At 39.3% G+C, this 22,129-nt stretch overlaps 2 protein-coding genes across 2 annotated transcripts in view; one reads left to right on the top strand and one right to left on the bottom strand.

Moving 5' to 3' along the window:
- The first annotated feature begins 835 nt into the window (after positions 1-835).
- Positions 836-3,305, top strand: inka1b (inka box actin regulator 1b). The gene is made up of 3 exons (XM_034868848.1): positions 836-955; positions 1,060-1,116; positions 2,276-3,305. Exons 2-3 carry the CDS (start codon positions 1,114-1,116, stop codon positions 3,188-3,190), a joined length of 918 nt encoding a protein of 305 aa, XP_034724739.1. The 5' UTR covers positions 836-955; positions 1,060-1,113; the 3' UTR covers positions 3,191-3,305.
- Positions 3,306-3,758: 453 nt separating this feature from the next.
- uba7 (ubiquitin-like modifier activating enzyme 7) overlaps positions 3,759-22,129 on the bottom strand; it is a 34,281-nt gene continuing 15,910 nt past the window's right edge. The window contains exons 22-24 of the mRNA XM_034868797.1: positions 8,141-8,242; positions 6,393-6,475; positions 3,759-5,028 (exon numbers count right to left, since the gene is read on the bottom strand). Of these exons, the coding sequence (XP_034724688.1) occupies positions 4,896-5,028; positions 6,393-6,475; positions 8,141-8,242 (318 nt within the window). The 3' untranslated portion in view covers positions 3,759-4,895. The remainder of the gene's footprint in view (positions 5,029-6,392; positions 6,476-8,140; positions 8,243-22,129) is intronic.

Raw genomic sequence — 22,129 nt, forward strand, 5'->3', positions numbered from 1 at the left:
ACTACCCATGATGTAGTCTACTTCTACCTCAGTAAGACTTTGGATGCAGCCCTTTAGTTTGTAATAGAGCATTTTCACAGCTTTGTATTGCCACCCACTTTTGCTAAAGTGAAGGGTCAGAGCAGTCTCCCCCCATTGTGGCTGAGTTATATTGAATATAAAGTGTTATCAACATCCAAAAAAGGTGAGGCGAGAAGGCGCAGTCGTGTAAATGGTTTGCTTATCTACAAATGAAATGAGAACTAACTTGAGCCCAACACCGATCAGGAGAATAAGGGTGAACGGACTGTATGCAGACCTTAAAGGGTGTGAAAAGGTTTATATGCAAAGCCAATGCAGAAGGGTATTGTGGGAGCTCATGTTAACAAAGATCCACAAGGTGGCGACATGTAGATTCAGTTAATCCCCAAACGTGTTCAGAGGTTTTCATCCAAGCCAATTTTAAAACAAAAGTGGCGTTTTATACTTATATATATATGCAATAATGTACACAGCCTTGGTAAACTACAATGAAGCGTTGATGTTATAAATAAAAGTAATAATGCATTTAATGCAATAATCAGTGTGGTGATTTGTATTTAATAATATCTGGATAAATGGTTAAATGGAAAACCTTTTAAAATGTGTGTAGACTGCATATATTGTTCAATAAAATGGTTCTTATTATCCAACTGCAGATTGTTGTCTCAACAGTGTAATACACATGGATAACACAATTAAAGTTACAGTAGGAACCGCTGTAATTACACAGAGAGGTGTCTTGTTTCAGGCGACTTGCTATTGGCTGTTTTTGTGATGCTCTGCGCTGATTTGCTGCAGCGAAAAGCTCAGCATCGTCAAAGTCAGCTAACAGACCTTCATGGGGTTAGATGAGGGAACTATACAGAGCGACGCTTCATCTCTGACCAGCTGTAAACCTTGTGGATTGTGCTGGGGTTAACTCTAAACCAAATGCAAAAGGTGAGTGTTATTACTAATAAATCACGTTATGGTTTAAGAGGTGAAATAGCCTAGTTGTGAAAAAACGTTCATCAGTCATCTAATGCATTTTCAATGTTTGCAGAAACAATTAAGAAGATCCTGAACTTCACAACAGACATTTACTCACACGCCATGGTAAGTTTTTTTTCACGTGCTTTTATATATTTGGACTGTTTCGTAGATGCATGGCAGTGGCTTAATTGGGATAAAAAAAACTATGTTTTTTTTTCTCCTTTTAACGCACTTCTTTATTGGAATTTCTCTCAAATCCAGAGGGTTTTCCTCCCCCAAATCACAGTTAATCCAAACCAAACTTTCCTTGCAAAATGCATACAACTGAGTGAATCTCTTTCTCTCGTTGTGTGAAGGCAGGGGAGGAGAACAGGGCATTTTAAGAGGTGCAGACTGTCCCACTGAGGATGTCTCTTTATGCTAAGTCTCCCCCAGGGGCCAAACGGTTCAGCACCCACAGCTGTGATAACATCATGGCATTGTGGTGTCCCTACTACTCCAAACCAAAACATTGGCCGGACAGGGAGGTTCCACCAACTCAATATTATAAGAACTTGAAAACCAAATGTATGGCAAAAGAATTGAGCTCTTGATTGCACTATAGGGACAGTATGCTTTCTACCGCCCGAATAGCCTACTTGAAAAAACTTGGTTTGATGATTGTAAAAATCATGTTGCATCAGCTGGACTGCATTGATTTCAGTTTATCTGAAGGCTGAACGATGACATGATTCATAATTAATACATGCACGTAGTGTAATTCCAAAATGTTGTCATTTCCTGCTTTGTTATGCAGTCCAGTCAACATCCTGTCAGTTAGGGGAATCCAGAGAGGATATGGGCCTCGGCACTCCTCCACAATTCAGCTTTACTTTGTTCAACCTTCCCCTCTTGGAGGCAGGGAGAGTCTTTCCAGTGTAAAATGTGCAGCCTGTTCTCAGAGCCACAACTTTTTCATTTTCTGGGATCAAACTGCATGGGATGGTCTCCATAAAGTTGCTCTGAGGTTTGTCAGGAATGCTTCACTTGTTATATGGTCATAGAGCAGAGTGATCTCAGCTGGTAAAAATCTTATTGGCCCAGTTCTGGAAATAACAGAGGGAACTGTGTCTTAGCTAGACCGGCAAGGCCATGATATTTTTTTTTTTGGAAGCCAGCCTAACTGCTCTGTAGACTCCTGTAAAAGTCACCCAAACCTTTTTGGTTAGAAGTGTTGTATTTAAATAGACTGAATTTAAATTCTGCCTGCACCACTAATCTTTGTGTCTGTCTTGTTGTGTAGCTGTGTTTAGGAGATTCTGCTGAGTGCCTCCGGGACCAAATGCAGTGCATGATGAGATCCTTGCAGGACCTGAAGCAGATAAGCAGACCGAGGCCACTGAGTGAACCATGTGCTCGGTCCTTTGCTGTGACACGGCTCTGCAAACAGAGGGCACAGCAAGAGCGACTCACTCGTCTACGTGTCTCTGACGCCAGTACATATGACTCTGCCTGCTGCCTGGCCAGCACCCTGGAAGAAGAGGAAGAGCATCAGGAGCATGAACGGTTAACACGAGACTCCCCAAGCAGTGAAAAGAGTCTGGACTTTGACTCAGGATACTCTGAGGCTTCTTGGCACGATGAAGGTGTGGTGCTGAGGAGGACCAGGAATGTGCGAGTCTCCTCTTCTGCCTGCATCCGCACGAACCGTGGACCTTCTGGCCGAATCCGCCCCAAATCCACTTCGGACGCTTGCCTAGAGCGCTGGACCTCATTTGAGGCCAGTGACCCAGAGGACTGGACAACATTGCTGCTGAGCCGCAGCAGGAACAGACAGCCTCTGGTTCTGGGGGACAACAGCTTTGCTGACCTAATAAAGAACTGGATGGACCTACCAGAGTGTCCTGAGCCAGCAGAACTAAAACCCAGTGCGGGCCGGCGTCTTGCTAAAGACATTTTGATCAATATGCGGCGCAAATTGGCAGGAATGTCTAAAAGTGTGGAGGTGAGGCCAGCAGACTCCAGGAGGGTCCACAGGGCTGCAGAGGCTCCCAAACGGATGTCCTGTCCTGTGGGACTCCAGGCTCTCAAACCTTTCTTTCACCAATCCCACACAGGCCTACATCAACCAGACACTGACTTCTACCAGTTCACCGCTCTCATGAAGACAGGCAGCCGACAACCCATCATATGCAATGACATCATTGGATACATTTAAGAAAGGCTGTATTTGCAGGCTGAGCCTTAATACGAAATAAAATAAGATGATTCTATTTTCCTAATTGGATTTTTGTCTACAACTTTTGTCTGGAATAAAAGTGTTTTGGATTTAAATAAAATGTGTTGTGTTCCTGCCTGAGTTTGAGCAGTGCTAACATTAAATGTCATATCATTCTAGCCATCTGTCATTGTGTTTGACACATTTTAAGTTTCTTCTTAATCCTTTATAAGTCGAGTGATGTTATAGGGGTGACTATGTCTGACGTTATCATAAATGCAATATTTTGTGCCAACTTTTTAAGGTCAATCAGTCTGTCTTTTGACAGTTAGTGGTTGGGAGAGAAATTGTATGACAAAGTAAAAATTGTATCCAACAACATACATCTAAGTTCAATTGAAAAAACACCACTGCATAAAGTCAAAAGCTTTGTAAACCAAGTACGGTATATTCAACAGGCCCCTTTCCTGAGTAAATGGGAGGTTGGGTGTGGTGTGGTAATCACAATAAAATAAAGGTGAAGTCTGTGACCTATAATAATGATAATAATAATAAAAATATACAGATATTAAGGGAACTGAAGTCTATTATTGAAGTACACAGATATAACATGGTTCCTCATTGGCACATTTATTGAATTACCATTGTTCCAACATAACTGAATCACAAACACCATCCTTCAAACCCAGGATGAATTCCACAGTGAATTAATAACCCTTCTAAGTAGTTGCAGTGATCATTTCAGAAAGGATTCTTCACGACAAGATTCAAACAGCCAACAGGGAGAGCAGAGCATTGACAAAATGACAGATGAAGTTAATGTGAGGGTGTTAAGTGAAACACATCGTGAGGTTGTGGAAAAGGGCAGGGCGTGCACATAAGGCATCTGAGGACAGACAAGAGCTTTGCAGATGAGTCCAGCTTCTCCACTCTGACCTGTTCTGGGATTCTTCTGGGAGGGAGGGGGGATGCGCGTGTGCTCGGAGCGGGATTTAAACAAGGCAGCTGTGTCCAGATGGCAAGAGCACCCTGAAGCATGAAAGCACTTGCCCTACTGTGCCAACTGCCTGTTCTGACTGCACCCCTCAGAATCGTGCTCAGTCTGACCTGAATTAAACCTAGAAACCAGGCCAGTACTGTGCCAGCAGCTCCAGATAATCTAATCCATATAAGATGAGAAGAAGGCATCTTCTCATCTTGTATGGATGAGATGATCTGGCGCCAATTACCTTACCTCTTGGAAGACACATTTTACATTTAAAGGAAAACCAAAAGCAAACAGAACTTTTTGATAATATCTCTGGTATTTTGTATAGAAAGTCAAAATTGCTAAATTTACACTTTTGTGTAAACTTAGCGTAAAAAAGAGGAAAGGATATTAGCCTAATTGTTGTGCCTTCTGTGGTATTTATTGGGACATGGCTAAGGGATAGGACAGTAGACGGTTGTGGAATTATTCACTTATTCACTACAGTGATCAGTGTCATTAAAATAAAAAGTATTGTTAAAGGACACAAAAGGAATCGATAGACATGTGCTGAGGGGAAAAAACATTCAGATATGAATCTTCGTAAGCAATAGCTAAAGCAACAAAATGAGGATGTTTTTAACTGATATGATGTCACAGGATTGTTAAGTTTGCTTTGTCACATTGAAGTGGTTCCGTGTGAAGCCTTTTACTGGAAACTTTGTGGAATCGTTGGCATCACAACAGCACGTATCTGATAGGTGGGACTGACTCACAATCCTCATCTTCAACAAATGAGGCGATCAACTCCAGCATCTTCTTGTGTGGAGGGATATCTTTCTTGGTGACCATCTTCACCACATCAGAAACACTGCAAAAATATACAGTATAGGTAAGCTTTGTCTGGAAGGAGAGTATTAATGGAAAAAAGTATCCATTTAACATTATTTTACATTCATTTATCATACAATATTATTATATTTTAATTTGAACACACATTTGAATTAATTTAGCTTTTAAAAAGTTTCTTCACATCATCATCAAGGGTAATTCATATTGTTTTGCTTTTTCCTATTATAAACAAATCCCATAAAAAGACTAAAAACCAACAATGAAATCATGCTACTAAGTGTATGTATGTATCCAAAGAATGATATATTTTATAGGGTTTCTCTATGTGACAGACCACCATAATTGGCTTATAAATTCTACATACACCATCCTACTGCTGGAAATAATCAGTAGCAGACCAAAAATGTATTAATCAGTGGCTGAAAATAGTCCCCAACAAATATACTATTAAGTATTTACTCAGTTCAGAATAAAAGAATGGGCTTGGGGCCACAGACAGGGTTGGGAAGTTCAAAAGGAGAACGCGGTTTTGGCTTATGTCTTTTCACGGGAATTTTTGACAATAACAAAAATGTAGAATAATAGCAGCTATAAAATTAAATCGTGTGGAATGTTATCTGTGTTAGTAGGTTTCAAGTTCCCCCTCACTAGCCCAACACAGGAAGCTTGGAGCAGGGCAACTGCAGAGGAGGTGACTACTGAAGAGAGCATTTGTAATGTGTGTCCACATGGCCAGCACTCTGCCCTTCTCCCCATCAGCTTAATCTAACCACAACAACAACAACAACAACAACAACAACAACAACAACAACAACAACAACAACAACAACTACCCATAGACTTGAACAGGAAGGCCTTGTTGCAAGATTTGAGCATAGAACAATTACAAACAAATGTGTCCGTTTACCCATTTCTTATAAAATGTCTGGTTTATTGCAGTTAAATGGAATCAAAACATCACTGAGGGTGCATATTCTGATGTATCTTAGTTCTTGATGAGGGGTTCACAGTATGACGCACCTGATCAAATTCCAACACCCCGGGGCTTATTATATGCTGCAGCGCTGAACAGGCCCAGAGAAGCGTGGCTTCTTTGTTGTCAGAAAAAAAAAAGTTCACACTAATTTAACTCTTTAACTCTTGTCCTCCACAAACAGAAGGAAACCTGAGGAGGATCGTTCTCACTCGACAGTGTTCAGTGATGCATTTATTGTGTCAACAGGTTCTCTGCTCACAAGCTTGGAGGAAACACCTCATTCTGCCATTAGCTTCTAAACAAAGGGGAGGCTGCTTATTGTGATTGTTTATGTGCCCTGGGTAGCGTGCCATGTGTAGCCATGCATATGCAAAATTGCACTGTATCTTTTTCCTGGCTAGACATACCTCAGATTGAGCCTGTCTTCTTGCCCCGTGTATAACACAGCTGTTCCGTAGTACAGGCCGCAGACACTCAAGCTATATTTATCCTGTACAAAGAAATGATTCAGTTAAACGTACAGTGCAATGTAACAGACATGCATACAGAGATGCAGATAATAAGATGAATGCTTTCATTGTCTAATTAAAACCGTATTTATTTCTTTTATACATGTATATAGCATCTCAGAACTGTGCACCTTAACCCCCACCCCTTTTTTGCACTACTTATTTTATTCCATGTTGCTATATTTATTTTGCATACATGTTGTCACTGGAAAAGAAGCTGCTTTTAATCTTTTTGTACATGTGTATAATGACAATAAAAAGGCATTCTATTCTATTCTATTCTATTCTATTCTATGAGAGTAGAGTATTGCCTGTATGCATTATGCAGAGCTGATTATGACCTGTGGCCTCAAACCCCTTCAGTAGTTCAGAAAGCTCCTCCGTGTCTCCACAAACAAACCATGAGGAACCGGCCAGTCAAAGGTTAAACAAAACCTGGAGCAAAAATGAGCACTTGCCAATTTATTTTCCCTTTGCCTCTTCAGAACAAACTCCAACAGGATCAATAATCCTAGTGTCTTCAGGGTAAGAACGTGCAGGAAAGGAGTCTTGTGCTTAGACATTTATGTTCCAAGTAACCTATATTGTACTATAAAGGCAATGTACTGCGTATGTTAGAGCAATAGGATAGGTTTTTACTAAATTAAATTTACTACTACTTCACAGGATATGCAGACACATATCCTGGCTACAATTGGTGGCGAAGTGTCTTCTACAAGTTTACACTGTATTCTTGGACACTATGGGGGCAATCACCTAATCAACCAGTTTATGATCAACTATTTGATATATGTTCGGTCGAAAAACAAACATTATGATATTTAGGATGGTGGAAGTGACAGTTTGATATTTGTCAGCATGGAGGAAACTCTTGTCACCTGTCCAACAATTGGAACAGTCCATGTTTATCCACTTTGTCTATTACTAGTTCTTTGGTGTTATTTTTGTACAAAGCAGCACCTTAAATACTAAAAAGACAATATTTAATCCAGTTGTTTCAAACTATCTCAATTTACTTATCTAAAGGCATTTCTTACAAATCATCAAATCTAGGTTGTATGAAGTTAAGTTGAGGCCTTTATAAAAAAAGCTTGACATTTTTCGAAATACATGTATTTACTTTCTTGCAGAGAGAGGATTGGTACCACTGTAATATCTTAACTTTGCACAATAGCTTAAAACGGGGAACCAACTAGCTTGGCTTGGTCCAAAGGTGACAAAATCCGACACCCAGCAGCTCTAAAAATTGCTAATCAACACATTATCTGAGTGTAAAAATGTTAAATCTGATGTTGTTTGTCCTACAGTGAATACACATTAGCCATAATTAACAAGATAAGCATGTATAAGTAGTATACATATGCATTGGGGAAAAGGTTCCAAACTAAATCATTCAAGCAGTGGAAGAAAGTCAATGGTTCAACGAAAAGACTTTCCACCAGGATGGTAGAATTTTGTCCTGAAGTTGTGAATGGAAGGTGCAAAGTAGCCAATCATTTGAAACAATGGCTATTGTGTGCACTGGAGGAAGGTGAACACGTTTAGGGATGAAAAAATAAATAAAACATGCATGAAATATGTACTCAATAGCACTGGGTGTGAAGAAAGTGTGTGTTTCCTTGCTGAGAGAAATTAGGAGGTGCTACCTTGATATATTGGAACAGATCTCGCAAGGTCATTTCCTGCTGACCGCCACGTCTGCCCTCAACGAGGAAGTCATCCCACAGGGTGTATTTCTTTCCTGCAACCTGCCGATAGACACATCACATACACCAATGCGCGCACACACAAGCACACACACACACACACACACACACAGTTGACAGACAAAGTACTACTTGCTATGAGGGATGTGCAGAAAATGTTGGGTCCATAACAACAGTCCTGGACACTCACAGACAAAAGGACAGCATGTTTCATCACTGTGTTATAAAGCAGCTGAGAACCATCAGCAGCCTTCTGAACGCTACGGTGTGGACCTGAACAAGTCGCGATGAGGTCAAGAACGTGCTTCCTTATGTGTGATGAAGTGACCCACTTGCTGTTCTCAGGTTTCGATCTATAAGACTTACTTGATTTACCAGTTTTACCACTGTCCTGTGCTAGTTAAACAAATACATGCAACCATGTCAGTGCAGTTTGGGGCAGATAATATTTGTGCAACTTGAGAAAAAGTTGAAGAATATTTCTTGTAAAAACTGCATCTGTGCGAATTTAAAGGTCTTGCTCTGGGCAGTGAAATAACAACATAGGAATTTTTCAATCCACCCTGCCAGATTGCACTTCAAGTAGCTGAAGATCGAGCATTGAGGGGCCATTTTCAGTCTGAATTTCTTGTCGTTCTTTCAGTCTTCTGTGTTAAATAGACTGTGGGTTTTTAGACTGGGAATAGCAGCTTTTACCTCCAGTCCTCTTTCTGCTGATTGTACAATGTTCTGAAACAATTTTTCCAATTACCATTAAGTAAAAATAAAATGAAAATTCATCTATGGCCATTCTGATAACCGTGACTGTGAATTTAACATCAATTCTATTTTTGTACTGACCAACATGTTTCACAAGAGCATCCAAATCAAGTACTGAAAGCTGGCATTGAACATATGGTCACATTTGTATTCTAGTTTGGACACACTTCATTTTAGTATCATTACCAAAACCTTGCGATCATATCAGCAATTTAAGGCATTCCTTTGGGCTCTGGGGATGGGATGATGATATTTTGACTAAAAGGTAGTTCAAAATTGCAAAACATTAACTGATATTTAAAGCTTAACCAATGTCATTCATTCGGAAACTTTACAAACAACACATCTCTTTCTCTTTCAGACTCCACTATCATTCTACAGTACTGTGTCACAGCCCTCATATCTCATGAGGCAGATGACCAGACAGCAACTCCTATAGAATCAACCTATGACCTTTAAACAAATTCTGAGTGCAAAGTACTAACACCCAGACAGATCAATTCAAACCTATGCAAACAACGTTTCTTCTGTCAATGGACAGATACTGGTTTTCACATGCCACCACTTATTTACAATAAACATTATAATCCATCTGTGTAGGACCTCGAGAGAAAACATCACCTGACCTGAAATGAGTCAGGATTCCTTCCTTGTCAATCTGTCACATAGTCAGACAACCCTTCTCTCATGCTGTCTGGCGAGAGAAGTTGTGAAGACCAAAACTTGGCTCGAGATGTGAATACTTAAACTATGGCTAAACCTGGGTCCAATTATCTTTGCTCCAGCAGCCAAGGGGAACTTCTCGACCACCCCTCACAACTCCCACCACTTATGGGGTTTGGGGTTATGGAGACACACTCGAAGCATACTTCTCCTCAAGTCTGACAGGGTGTCTGGGTCCTTTGTCCCATTTTCAAACAAAGCATGTTTTGTTTGCAAGATGCACTTCTTACCCCTGCTCATATTAAGTTCTTTAATGGTTATGCCGAGTGAATTATCAGTATACCTTCAAACTTCCCATTGGCAGTAAATAACTTAGGCATGAAATGCACTTGTAGTACAAAAGACCATTTTTTAAAATGGCCATGCAATAGCACAGTTATTGACAGTCTTGGCGTAAAATGGACCTCTTTCATTCAGTGGTTCCATGCCAGAGTGCTTTTGTGTGCAGATGCTGATTTTACACAATGCTAAGCAGGCATGCAGGCTATTTTTTACTCTATACTAACTTCCTCTCTCTTATATCTGTCACACAACTGGCAGGAACCTGAAGCCAATCAACTACCCCATCAGTCCGTGTGTAGAGTGACGTCAACTATTCAACACTATAGCAGAGAGAGAAAAAAAGGCAAGAAGCAAGAATGCTGGAACCAAACTGGCTGCTGGAAACAATTGGAACTGGTTTCCCACAATTACAACAGTATCTTTTTTCTACCATAAAAAAACTAAAATTGCCCAATGAAACAGTTATTTCTAGAAAAAGAGAAGGATTGTGAAGCAAAATGTTATGGTTTTCCTCTCACAGCAACATGGGACCAAATTACCAGTGTAACTAAATCTACTTTTTTTTGGGAGCCCAAATGCAGTTATTTTTTATGTTATAGACACATCTTTATCCACTGTTATATTTTAATAATAAACCAAACACACTCAAGGTGGACACTGCTATCACAAAAAAGAATCAAAAGGAAAATCAACTAATCACATTTAACATGATACAGGCTGTTCTCAAACAATCCAGTTCATGAGAATGTGTTGCATAATAACATAAAAGTCCACCCAATTAAAGCTGGGCAAGGCTGTCTTAACATGTAACATTACTGTATGAGAGGTCCCCTGTGATGCTTTACAGGCCTGGAGTAAAGCCACAGTGGTGGACATATAAGTTTATACTCTGTCTAGTCTGTTTTTGGAGGACAGCCAAATCTCTTTTCTGCAGTCTACATATTGTAGTCTGTACTATAAATGGAGCTTTGCACTTCCCCCTAAAACATGACACAGCTGGTCTTTCCAACACAGTAAAGCAACACAGTGACATTTTGCTTAACTGCTTCTCAGTTCTCCCTTCAGAGTTTCACTGATGCTATGGAAAAAGCACATGTACAGTGACAGTATCAACTGCAGTCACAATGTGGAAAACACCATTCTTTTGTATCAGCAACACAAAAGCTTAGTGATACTGTAATAACGTATTGATTTTTCTTCCCCTTGTCTGGAAATATAAGGCCAAATAAAAAATGCTTGACTGTCGACAGAATCTACTTTTATACTTTTTTTTTAAATAGAAAAAAAATTCATCCAAATTTCAATCAATATTTGTGGCTTTTGCATTATTAATCATTATGCATATTATACATTATCTCTCCCTATGAATCCTGTTCAGATAGAAAGTTCCCCTAATATTTGACCTTACCAGGCCAAACTTCAGACTGCTTCCTATTGTTGACAGGAAGCCTGGCAAGCTTCCCTTCTCTTCCTGAAAAATCTGAATGTAGACAGTAAATGTGTGCAGTAAAGAAAATCTAAATGAATCTTATCATAAAATAAGCCACATATCAGATACAAACACATACATCTTCCCCCTTCACTTGCTGGTCTTAAAACTGTAAAACAGGAACAGACATGAATAAAGAAACAGATGACTTTAACGCACAATAAATCACGTCTGCAGTGCTCTGCTTTCTGCCAATTTTATTTCAATTATTTCAAATAGACATTATCTGTTGTAGTTAAATAGCTGATCCTGGGGCAGGGCCATCATAGAAAAAAGAAATAAACAGAAAAATAAGTACAGCTGAAAGGGAAAGTGAAAGACCACGTGGAAAACCAGAGTCACACTCAGTCAGGGTTTCAACAGATAAAGGCAATTATGGAATTGTGAATGATTCAAAACCTACCCCAAATTGGACCTCAGGTATGTAATATGTATATTACATTCATAAAATAACTTTACAACACGTGTGGTTCACAAGTGGTTGTTTGTCAGTAGCCTACATTAAATGACATCCCCCTTCCATTTAGCACGGACGTTTATCCTTTTAGTCCGTGTTTGTGTTACCGTACTATTTTTGTTTCCCTCGTCCTCTTGTACCTGTGTAAAGCGTCCGTGGGTTTCATGAAATGCGCTACATAAATCTAAGTTATTATTACGTTGGTTGTTACAACAATCTCTTAATGCTTTGATATTGTGACAGTGACAGTGATACCCGTTTTAGTTCATGATCCATCCAACAACATGCAACACTTGAAATGCCATTATGGATCTATGACGTATTCTGTTATGATTTTCTGTCTGAGCAAAACTTTCATCACAACTGTATGACCACATGGTAACTCCAACTCAGTAATACAGTGGGCAATGAAACACAGTATAAAAAAGACCTTTACAACAGCAGGTGTGGTAAAAACACTACTGCTTCTGTCAAAAGCGGCCACTAGAATCGACACAAACTGAAAGTTACATAAAGCCATTTTAAATTCACTCTTCGCATTTACATTTTAAAATCAGGTTTAGGTTCTTTCAATATAAATAGTGCTGTAATCACCCACTCACTAAGGCAGTTTAACAACATAGGACCTGATACACAATAAAGACCCTTATGATAACAAGGGCTGCTTAACCCAAAAATAGAGGCTTCTGACTGCAGATATACATAAGGCCATGGGAATGTAGTGCAGAGGAAGTTCAGCCAAGTGAACCTGATAAGGAGGTACAATGAATCCAAGTCTGATTGTGCCCCCCTTCAGGGAACACAGTCATGCTGGTCGCTTTGCACCGGTCAATGCACATGGAGTGTTATCATAAAGTGAGTTTTTATTCTTGCCCTTTAAGACAATGGAACATTTTTGGAGACAGGAAGACACAATAAGTCCTCCTCCCTGCAGTCTGCTACAAGGCATGCTCCTGCCTCAGCTTTATTATCTGAAAAGAATCCCAACAGTGGATACGTTTTTATAACCCGTTGTGGCTAGAGGCCTGTTGCTTCAAAGGCAACTCTTTCCCTTTGGAGGGCTTCAAAGTGAGCTTCAAGGGAGGCAGATGGAGGGTCTGTGTGGTCTTTTCATATATTTTCATCTTAATCTTCTTTAGCTTGCCATAGATTTCATTTCGTATACAATCTTGTTGATTTCACTAAGACATAATTTCCAAGATTAGTCCTTGACTGAGCCTCAAAGTCAAGCCCCTTTTCCAGACAAGTCAAGCTGACTACTGTATGTGCTCTTTTTGCAATACAAGCACAGATAAACTGGGCAAAACGTAAAATAGTCAATCTTTTTTTTAAACCATACAGGTTTGTCTTTTAGCCGAATTAAAGGATTACTTTAAATAGTATCACAAGATTAGCTCATACTTTATTTTCTTTAAAATGTAAATACATTTGAATATATATATTTTTCCGGCTGTATGAGATAAATAGTTTTGAACAATTCTAGTGGCAACAGCCTTATAAAGAGTTTTACAAAACAGTCATAACAGACAAAAACAACATTCATTAAAACTAAATCCAGGAAGTATTTTTCATGTTTCAAACAACCACTGCATTTACTAAAAACATAAGTGGACTATAAATTTCCTTATCACCCATCCATCAATTAACCTTCCATCATACCTACTGCATAGAGCTGATTGTGATACTGCCAATGGAAGCACATTTATGGATGTAAACTCACTGCTGTAAGTGCTCTACAAGGTACTAATATATCTGAGAACTGATTAGGCCTACTGTTTTGTGAATGTATTGTACAGCACCATTAATATGTGTGTCCTTGTACCGGTTCTTCTGTGTGCTTGTGTTCAATAAGAAGTAACACAGAAAGTGATACAGACTTTGACGACTGGTCTGATGCTTGATGCTGAAGTGATGCACTCTGCAAATGGTAAAAGGTATTGGTATAAGATGTTACAACCGACAATAAAGCACTAAAAATGTTAAATTCAATGAAATGAAAATCAAGTATACCACTGCATAAAATGTCCTTTCTTCTGTTTGTTTAGCAACTTGTTACAACATTGTGAAACAGCATAATTCCATTAAACTATGTTTATGCAATGTTTGCATATGAAACCAGAGATTTGCTGCTCCAAGTAACATTACTAAGAGAGATGATTTGAAACTGCCTACCAGACCTCTGGAAATCCTCATTTTTGCCTGAAGCTAGCAGCTTGAAGACACATTGACTGCTATTAGCACAACACACACGGATCTCTCACAAATGGTCAAGCGGTCAAGTTGCTATGCTGGTAATATAGGCCGTTTAAAAAAGGACGACAAAAAGACCACATCTTTGGTTCTGGCTCCATTATAGGGCCATTATCCATTGTGGGCGGCTGTGGCTAAGTGGTAGAGCGGTTGTCTGCCAATCAGAACGTTGGGGGTTCAATCCCTGGCCCTGCAGTCCCATGTCGAAATGGGACCTTGGGCAAGACACTGAACCACAAGTTGCCCCCGATGCTGCGCATCGGAGTGTGAATGTGTGACAAGGTCGCAGCTTGTACGGCAGCCTCGGCCACAGTGTATGAACGTGTGTTAATGGTGAATGTATCCTGTATGATGTAAAAAAGTGCTTTGAGTAGTTGTTAGACTAGAAAAGCGCTATATAAATACACCACATTTATATTACATGTGACTCTTGTTTTACCCATATCTATAGGAACATGTTTTCTTGTATGGCCTATTTGTATTTATTTATTAATTTTCAAAGGAACAACAGTGTAGTTATGTACAGTGTGCCCTTTGTCTCATTGGGAGTGTCATCTGCTACCTTGTAACTATTGATTACCACTCCCTTTGGACTTCAATGAAGAAACAGATGGCTGGGACCTCCAACTGCTACCTCCAACCCTTTTCTACCACCCCAGAGAATCAACCAGAAAACAGGTTCTCACTCCTCTCGAAATACAATAAAAAAAAATTAAAACAATAGACCAAACTAAATGCGTTAAAAATCCGTATTAACGATACCTTGTTCTATTTGTAAACTTTATGTTTTGAAGGATGCCTTTCGACTCGTGCGAGGAGGAGCAGCAGAGGCAGCAGCAGCATGCCAACACTTCTCAGGAGAGTGCCGAGTTGGACTCTCAGATTAGCAGCCCGTTGCTTTTGAAAGGCTTTCATTGACGTGTAAAATAGCAAACAGAATGGCAATGTGATTGATTGTCTTTCAAATGAGAAGAAAACAACACTCCGCATGACTGAAAATGACCTGGGGCAGAAGGACTGAGTCAATAAAATGCTACTCTAATACAAATGGCCCACTGACATGCTGGAGCCCGAAGAGCCACTCAGAACGACAAAATCACAGTTATAAAGCAATAAATTATGAACAAAAAGCTTCAAAGTGATGCATCAAATAGTCCCAACAAAAGACCATGACTTAAGGGTAATAGAGCCTCTTACTTAATTCTAAACATTTGTAATACACCCAAGTTCTTTATTAAGTACGTTTTATTGTGAGATGATTGGGCATAATTTAAGATGGAATGATACACTGATAAAACACTTTTTAAACACTTTATAATAACCATCATTAATAAATGGGTAATTGATAGCAGACTAAACTTTAGCTAATAGTTATTTGCTAATAGTTATTTTACTGGTCACAAAAAAATGACCACGATTTATAGTGTTATTAATTATTAGTAATTGTATAATATATGTTAATTACATACTTTAGATGTGTGAAATGATTAAAATTTACATTATAGCATCACTAACAGTATCTCTAACATTATTAACTTTTATTTACCATTTCTTAGTCATGGCTATATAAAGTGTTACCGAGTCTTGTATAACGTCTTTTGGATTATTTGTTTTACAAAACGGCAAAGAATATTGATTTCTTGGAATTTCTTCCTTGCCACTGCACCAAATGCTTGAACTTAGGGAGAAACTGGCTTTGTAACTTGTGATGTGGTCTATATCTACTCTATCTGTAAAGTGTCATGAGCTAACTCTTGTTTAGATTTGACAATTTAATACAGCACATACTGTTTATTGGTATGTAGTATAGATTTGGGACACATATCTGCAAATGTTTCACTCACACGGATCAGTTTATAACAACACACAGCTCTGAATGTACTGTACTAGTGTGTCCTCTGTTGCAACATCCCAACTTATGGCACTGATAAAATGCTTTTGTAACCAAAGGTCACACTATTTGGTTATGTGGTGAAATGCCACTGGAGCAAGTTATTGATATCTGTGGGTCAATATAATGTCCAATTCCTGTCAGCAGTTAATAAGGTGTTAGTTTAACTGCTGTTGGACACAAACAAATAAGACACATGAGACTTCTATAGCGCTCACAATGCACTGAACACATAATGGGGCCAATTAAAGCTGCATCTTCCTAGATACAGCAGAGGAAACAATGCTACTTTAAGCAAGGATCCAACGTGGACCCTAATCTTAACTGTGATTTGCACACATAGAAAAAGAGATGTTGAATTCAAATTACTTTGGGGATTTCCTCTAGCGCCACAATTAGCTTGACATTTGTGGTTTTAAGTGAAATGTCTCAGCAACTATTAGATGGGTTACCAAAAAATTTGGTGCAGCAATTTGTGTCCCCCTCAGTATAAATAGTAATCAACTTGGTAATTCCTTACTGACTGGAGACCTGCACACTTTGCAGTTGCTTAAACCCAATGACGGGCTTGTTTTGGTTGTAATCATGAAACCCAATATAGCCAAACACACTGTTTCCAATTGGTGCAAGTTCCTTTATCATGCATTACATAGTCAAAACCATTAATTTGCTTGTTAAGCAAAGAATTAATAAAATCCATGATAAACACTCATTAGGATTAATAACCCTGCAGTCCCAGTCTGTGGATGTACTTAAATTGTTCCAAGTTCTTTATAAGCACATGCATGTGGCTTTTATTACCATTAAAAACGTTACTTCTATTTCCATAACAGAACCTGGACATGTGTATGTTATTAGGCACTGACTCATGTGCACCACATACATACAGCACTGAAAGGCAGAACAACAACATGCAGTCTGCAGACAGAAAGCAAGCAGACAGACTGTCCTGCACAACTAGCCACGTGTGTCGTTCGACATACAAGCTGGAATGTGTATGAGGTAACGGTTCCTGCTAAAGAAAGGAAGTGGAAAATGGAAGAAAGACATAACAGAAGGCCTGTAGAATTCAGAGTTGATGTGTAAATTTGTAAACTCATGAGATCAGGAACAGCCTACGAACTTAAATTGAATGTCACTAATGTGAATCCTGCAGCCCATCTTCCGCTAGAATTGCTGCTTTAATGATGGAATAATAACGCAGGAAGACAGAGTCCTCTAATACGTGGATCCTCTATACAAGAAATAAAAAAGATAAATACGCTCCTTCAAGTTATACTTGAGAGAGTATATACTTGTATGAAAATCAAAATAAAACATACAACTTTCATCTGCTTTCAGGCGTATTTCACATTCCACTGAATCTAGAGAGACACATGTTAAACACTGCCGAATAACAAAGTTAACTTATTATGACAGCACACAGCTGAGGTATCATAACCAATACCATGTCAATAAAAGACATTTAGAACATGCCTCACAAAGCCAGCTTTATTATCTCTTCCTGCATGAAAAAAATAATCCACAGGAGTAGTATTAGGCTCTAAACTTTGTACGGGTCTAGCTTCTGGAACCCCATGCACAACTCTTTAACATGGAGAAATGTATAGTTATGATTGCTGGTTGATTAGCTGGTAAGGGGAGGGGGGTTTAAATGACAAATTTTAGCTCTTTCATAAATTGACAGCAACAGAATATGAGCTCCTCCAAGAAGGTCAGAAGTTAGGGTCAACTACAGAGTAGTGCCTCTATAAGCAGGTTGGCCTTCCCTGCCTTGCTCAAGTATCCTTCAAAGAGGTGAACGTGGCCTCCGTGTTGATACAGAGGTTGGAACCCTGATTCAGCTAGTTGAAGTGTGGAAGCTCTGTCTAACTCACAAGCCATCCTGATATTGTGTTTCTCATTGAAGAATCTGGCCTGTGGCTTAGATTTGTATGAGATGAGGAGATATGTTTGAGGGCTTTATGTTGAGCCATAATAAATATACATACATATAAAGAAAAAATCTGTTCTCTAAATGATATTTGTTTCTATCTGGTGCTACAGCAATAAGCGACCCGTGTACAGATGTAATATTGTTTATGACGACACAAATGGGAAGTTAATGATCTGTGTGGAATGAAAGAACAACAGTGATGGAACAATGCATGTACACAACAGAGGACTAAAAAACATAAGGGCATCCACACAATAACACCAACAACAAAAAACGTGGAGGACAACAGAAGGCACAAGCCATCGATGTTGATCACAGATTACTCATTATCCCGTGAGCACTATTCATGTCTGGGTCTTGAGTTACGAAGTGCACAATGGAGCTCCATGCAGGAGCTCCCGGAGGAGTAGAGAGTGCCTTGGATCATGTTCACCCTGTTTCTTTACTGGCACAGTGCAAGGGCCAGCATAGATTTAACCACATGTGAGGTAAATCTCCCCTTTTGTTGTTCTTGTTCTCTCTCTAAGCCAGTCCCTGTTATTTGTGTGACAGATGTGCAACCTTCAATTATATAAGTGCTCAAATCACAAATAGAGTAGCTGCAGGTTTTGCAGGTTAAAACATTAATGGGGCTCCAAATGTAAATAATTCAGACACAATTTTATAGCTGACATATTTTGTTAGCTCACTTTCCACACATTTAGCAAATTTTTCTCACATTTAAGAAAGAAATTCATACAAAACAACTTGTAAACAATATGTTAATAAAAGTAAAAATAAAAAGTAAAATGTAAATTCTAAATATTAAATCTAAATGTTAAATGTTGTTACAGTAAATGAAATAGGCAAATAATCCACGCCCCTTGATGTGTTCCCGTCCACACCACTGACCGTGGAAGAAAAACAATGAATAAAATAGGCTATTTGCAAATGTTTTAAACATTTAGCTTTACATTGAATAACTAGCTTTATATTTAACATGTACATTTAGATTTAACATTTCACAATTAGATTTAGATTTACCATTTAGGTTTAGATTAAATATTAAGCTTTAACATTTCAATTTGGATTTCAATTTTACAAACATGGATTTAACATGTACTAAATGTGAGGAAAGGGAGCTAAATAATCAAAATATATCAGTGATCAATTTTAATCTGAATTTTTACATTTGGTGCCACACATATAACCACCCTGGATACTCATCTAAAAGTGCAAACATCCTTGTTTCTACTTGACTGATATTAAATAGGCTTTTTTGATGAAGAAGTTGTGAATGAAATAGTTATTTAAAAGCCTGGAGAAGATGAACAGTCCCTGCCTCCTTCTGGTGCTCTACTAACCAAACAGCAAGATCAAGTAGTGCTCACTGGGAAATCTGGTTTCAATACACGGCTTCCTGTGAAGGCAGGAAATAGCTGTCATTTCTGTAGGCAATTAACAAAGAACCAGTGTGAGTATCGGCCTTGGAGTGGTTTCCTTGAAATCAGGAGCCTTGCCTCCAACACTGCTAATTCAATTAGAGACCAAAAGGGTTAGCTGGGGAAGAGGGAAATCAAGGGAGCATGAAAGGGCACAAAGTTAAGACTAGAGTGTGGAGGATTTGTGCACAGACATGGAAGAGGGAGTATTTCCATGGCATACAACCAGCAGGCAGCCTAGAAGACAAGTAAAGACAGCACACTGCTACAGAGAGTTAGGCAAGCTGCTGGAGGGTTTGAGGATAGAGCTATTTAACAACCAGCTGAAACACATCCTCCTCTGTCTTGGCGTTTTACTTCACATGTTTTACTGGAGCTGTAGCTCAGTTACAGCTGCAGGAGCTCAGCACTCATTAATCTATGTTGAACTTGAAATATCCTTTTGTCTCTTTTTGTCTCATTTTGTTTTCTGCAACAACAAGGCATGCATGTATGTGATATGTGCAGTTCCTTTTAACTACCTACAGTATTGAGCAACTTGTGACAAAGAGTGCATTTTAAGCAATTTTTTTGATGATTGACGATTTTGATGACAATTTGATGAGAAGCAGAACAGTTAGTCATGGACTGTACATCCAAAATAATACCCGGAAAGACACTAAAATGCCATGTAAAGCTGAGGGTGATAATTCTCTGTGGGTTCTTGATCACAAGCAACCCCTTTGAGATTACAGATTGCATTTAGACCCTTTGCTTTAATGGTCTATGCCTTGGCCTCCCACCTGATAAACCCAAGGATGAAAACAAGTCTAAAGAATCACACAGTGTTGAGCAGACAAGGACAGCCTCCCGCTTGTTTACATATTTCTGCTTCCATAATAACAGCAGGGGAAGGCCAGGGGAACTTCCTATTTTGGGAAACAGCTGCTTTAAAACAACAATTTCTGGAAAAGGGTTTGCATGGTGGGAGAATGAGCAGTAATGTATTTTAGTTAAAGAGTCTGTGAGTAAAACAGTTATCTGTGGACAGAGTGGTTCACAACCCAATCTAAAACCCCTTTTCAAAAATCACAACAACCGTCTCACTAACATATTGTTTCCCCTTCAGAGTTGTGATAAAGCAGGTTACATTACAATGACTGCCAAACATCTGGCAAATCTGTGATGTGATGGATAAAATACACTCCACTTTGGGTGAACACCGGGTGGGCCACCAGTACTACCAGTGTGTTGTTACTTGATATTAATGAACTGAGACTGATCTCATGAGAGGAGAGGTCTAAGTCATTGCAAAAGTAAGCTGAGCTCTTGATGCTGCATGTCTGATCAGTGATATTTCACTGCTGCACGTCTGCTCTTGCTTCAAAGAGGGCCTAATAAAACTGTCTCTGATCCTAGACAGATTAGAGTGATAATAGAATATCAATAGGTATGTGACTTTAGTTTTCTGCTTTCACTACTTTTGGCAAATTTCTGCTATTTTAAATAATCTATGTTTGCATCCTTAACTTTCATTTACACATTCAGTAAAGAAAAGTCGTTGTCTTACATTGTAGCACTCACAAATCGATCAACAATCACAAGCAGGGCATCCTTATTCAATATAATTCTTCAACATTATGGTATTTTGTATCTGAGGTTGTAAAGGCAACACTGTTCTAAATGACTTAATATTGGTATTTTCAGCACAGCAATTTTAAGACCTCTTGAGCTCTTGAGTACTACTACAACACTGTTGATGCCATTTCATTTGTTTTTGCTGTGGGTTTTCAGAACTCAAGTGCAGTTACCTATGTGGATCACACAAAAAAAAGAGGAATATGCTTGAGAAAAAGAGCTGAACTGATTTTTCCAGAAAGTACCACAGACAAACTTAAGATAATCATGAAGATTTACGACTAAAACGTTTTCTTTGGCATACATTAGAGCATCTCCCACTCAGATGGCTAAATTGTTGGCAGCCAACCATCTTCTCCAAGTGTGTAACAGCACGTGTTTCTCATTTACTAGTGCCAGATTTGCCCCTAACCCTCAAAATACAGACCCCAAAACTTGGAGAAAACTTTTCCTCCGGTCTCTGTTCTTGCTACTCTGCTGAATAGAGCAAAGATTAAACGCTGATAACACTATAAGCCCCGCTGAAAAAGCCTGGAAAGTTTTGGAAAATCTAAGGTCTGCCCATCCCTCTGACTAAATGATTTAACACTTGAACATATAACCTCTAGCTGGGTTGATGCGTGACTGCAATCATTGACCTAGTCCATCCAACGTTTCATGCTGCTTAGGCACTGTTGTATTTCGGCTAGTAAATTTTAGAAGTATGTGCAAACACTTTTGCTGACCGAATTACAGACAACAACTGTGAGAACACCAGGGTCTTTGTAAGTAAGGAAGAGGGCATGCCTGGAACTTCAGTACTGCACAGAAAATCCCAGCTGCCTCTGTCATTAGCAGCCTTTAATGCAGCTGCAGCATTTTTGCCTGTAACCAAATCTGAAACCAGACCTACACTGTCTCAGAGCTCCCTGCCATTGCACCCTCACGTCCCAGAGGACCCAGTTACCCCACTTGCTAACCCCCAGTGACCCCTGTCAGTCAGAGCCTCAATGCTCCAAGTGAAAAAGCTGGCGAGGGCAGCTCCAATATCTGATTCCCTCCAGAGGTGAGATATTGAGGGAAAAGCAGTCGGTCCTGTAACAGGGCTGAAAATACAGGGTAGAC

This window comes from Etheostoma cragini, chromosome 4, assembly GCF_013103735.1.
Source record: "Etheostoma cragini isolate CJK2018 chromosome 4, CSU_Ecrag_1.0, whole genome shotgun sequence".
NCBI lineage: Eukaryota > Metazoa > Chordata > Actinopteri > Perciformes > Percidae > Etheostoma > Etheostoma cragini.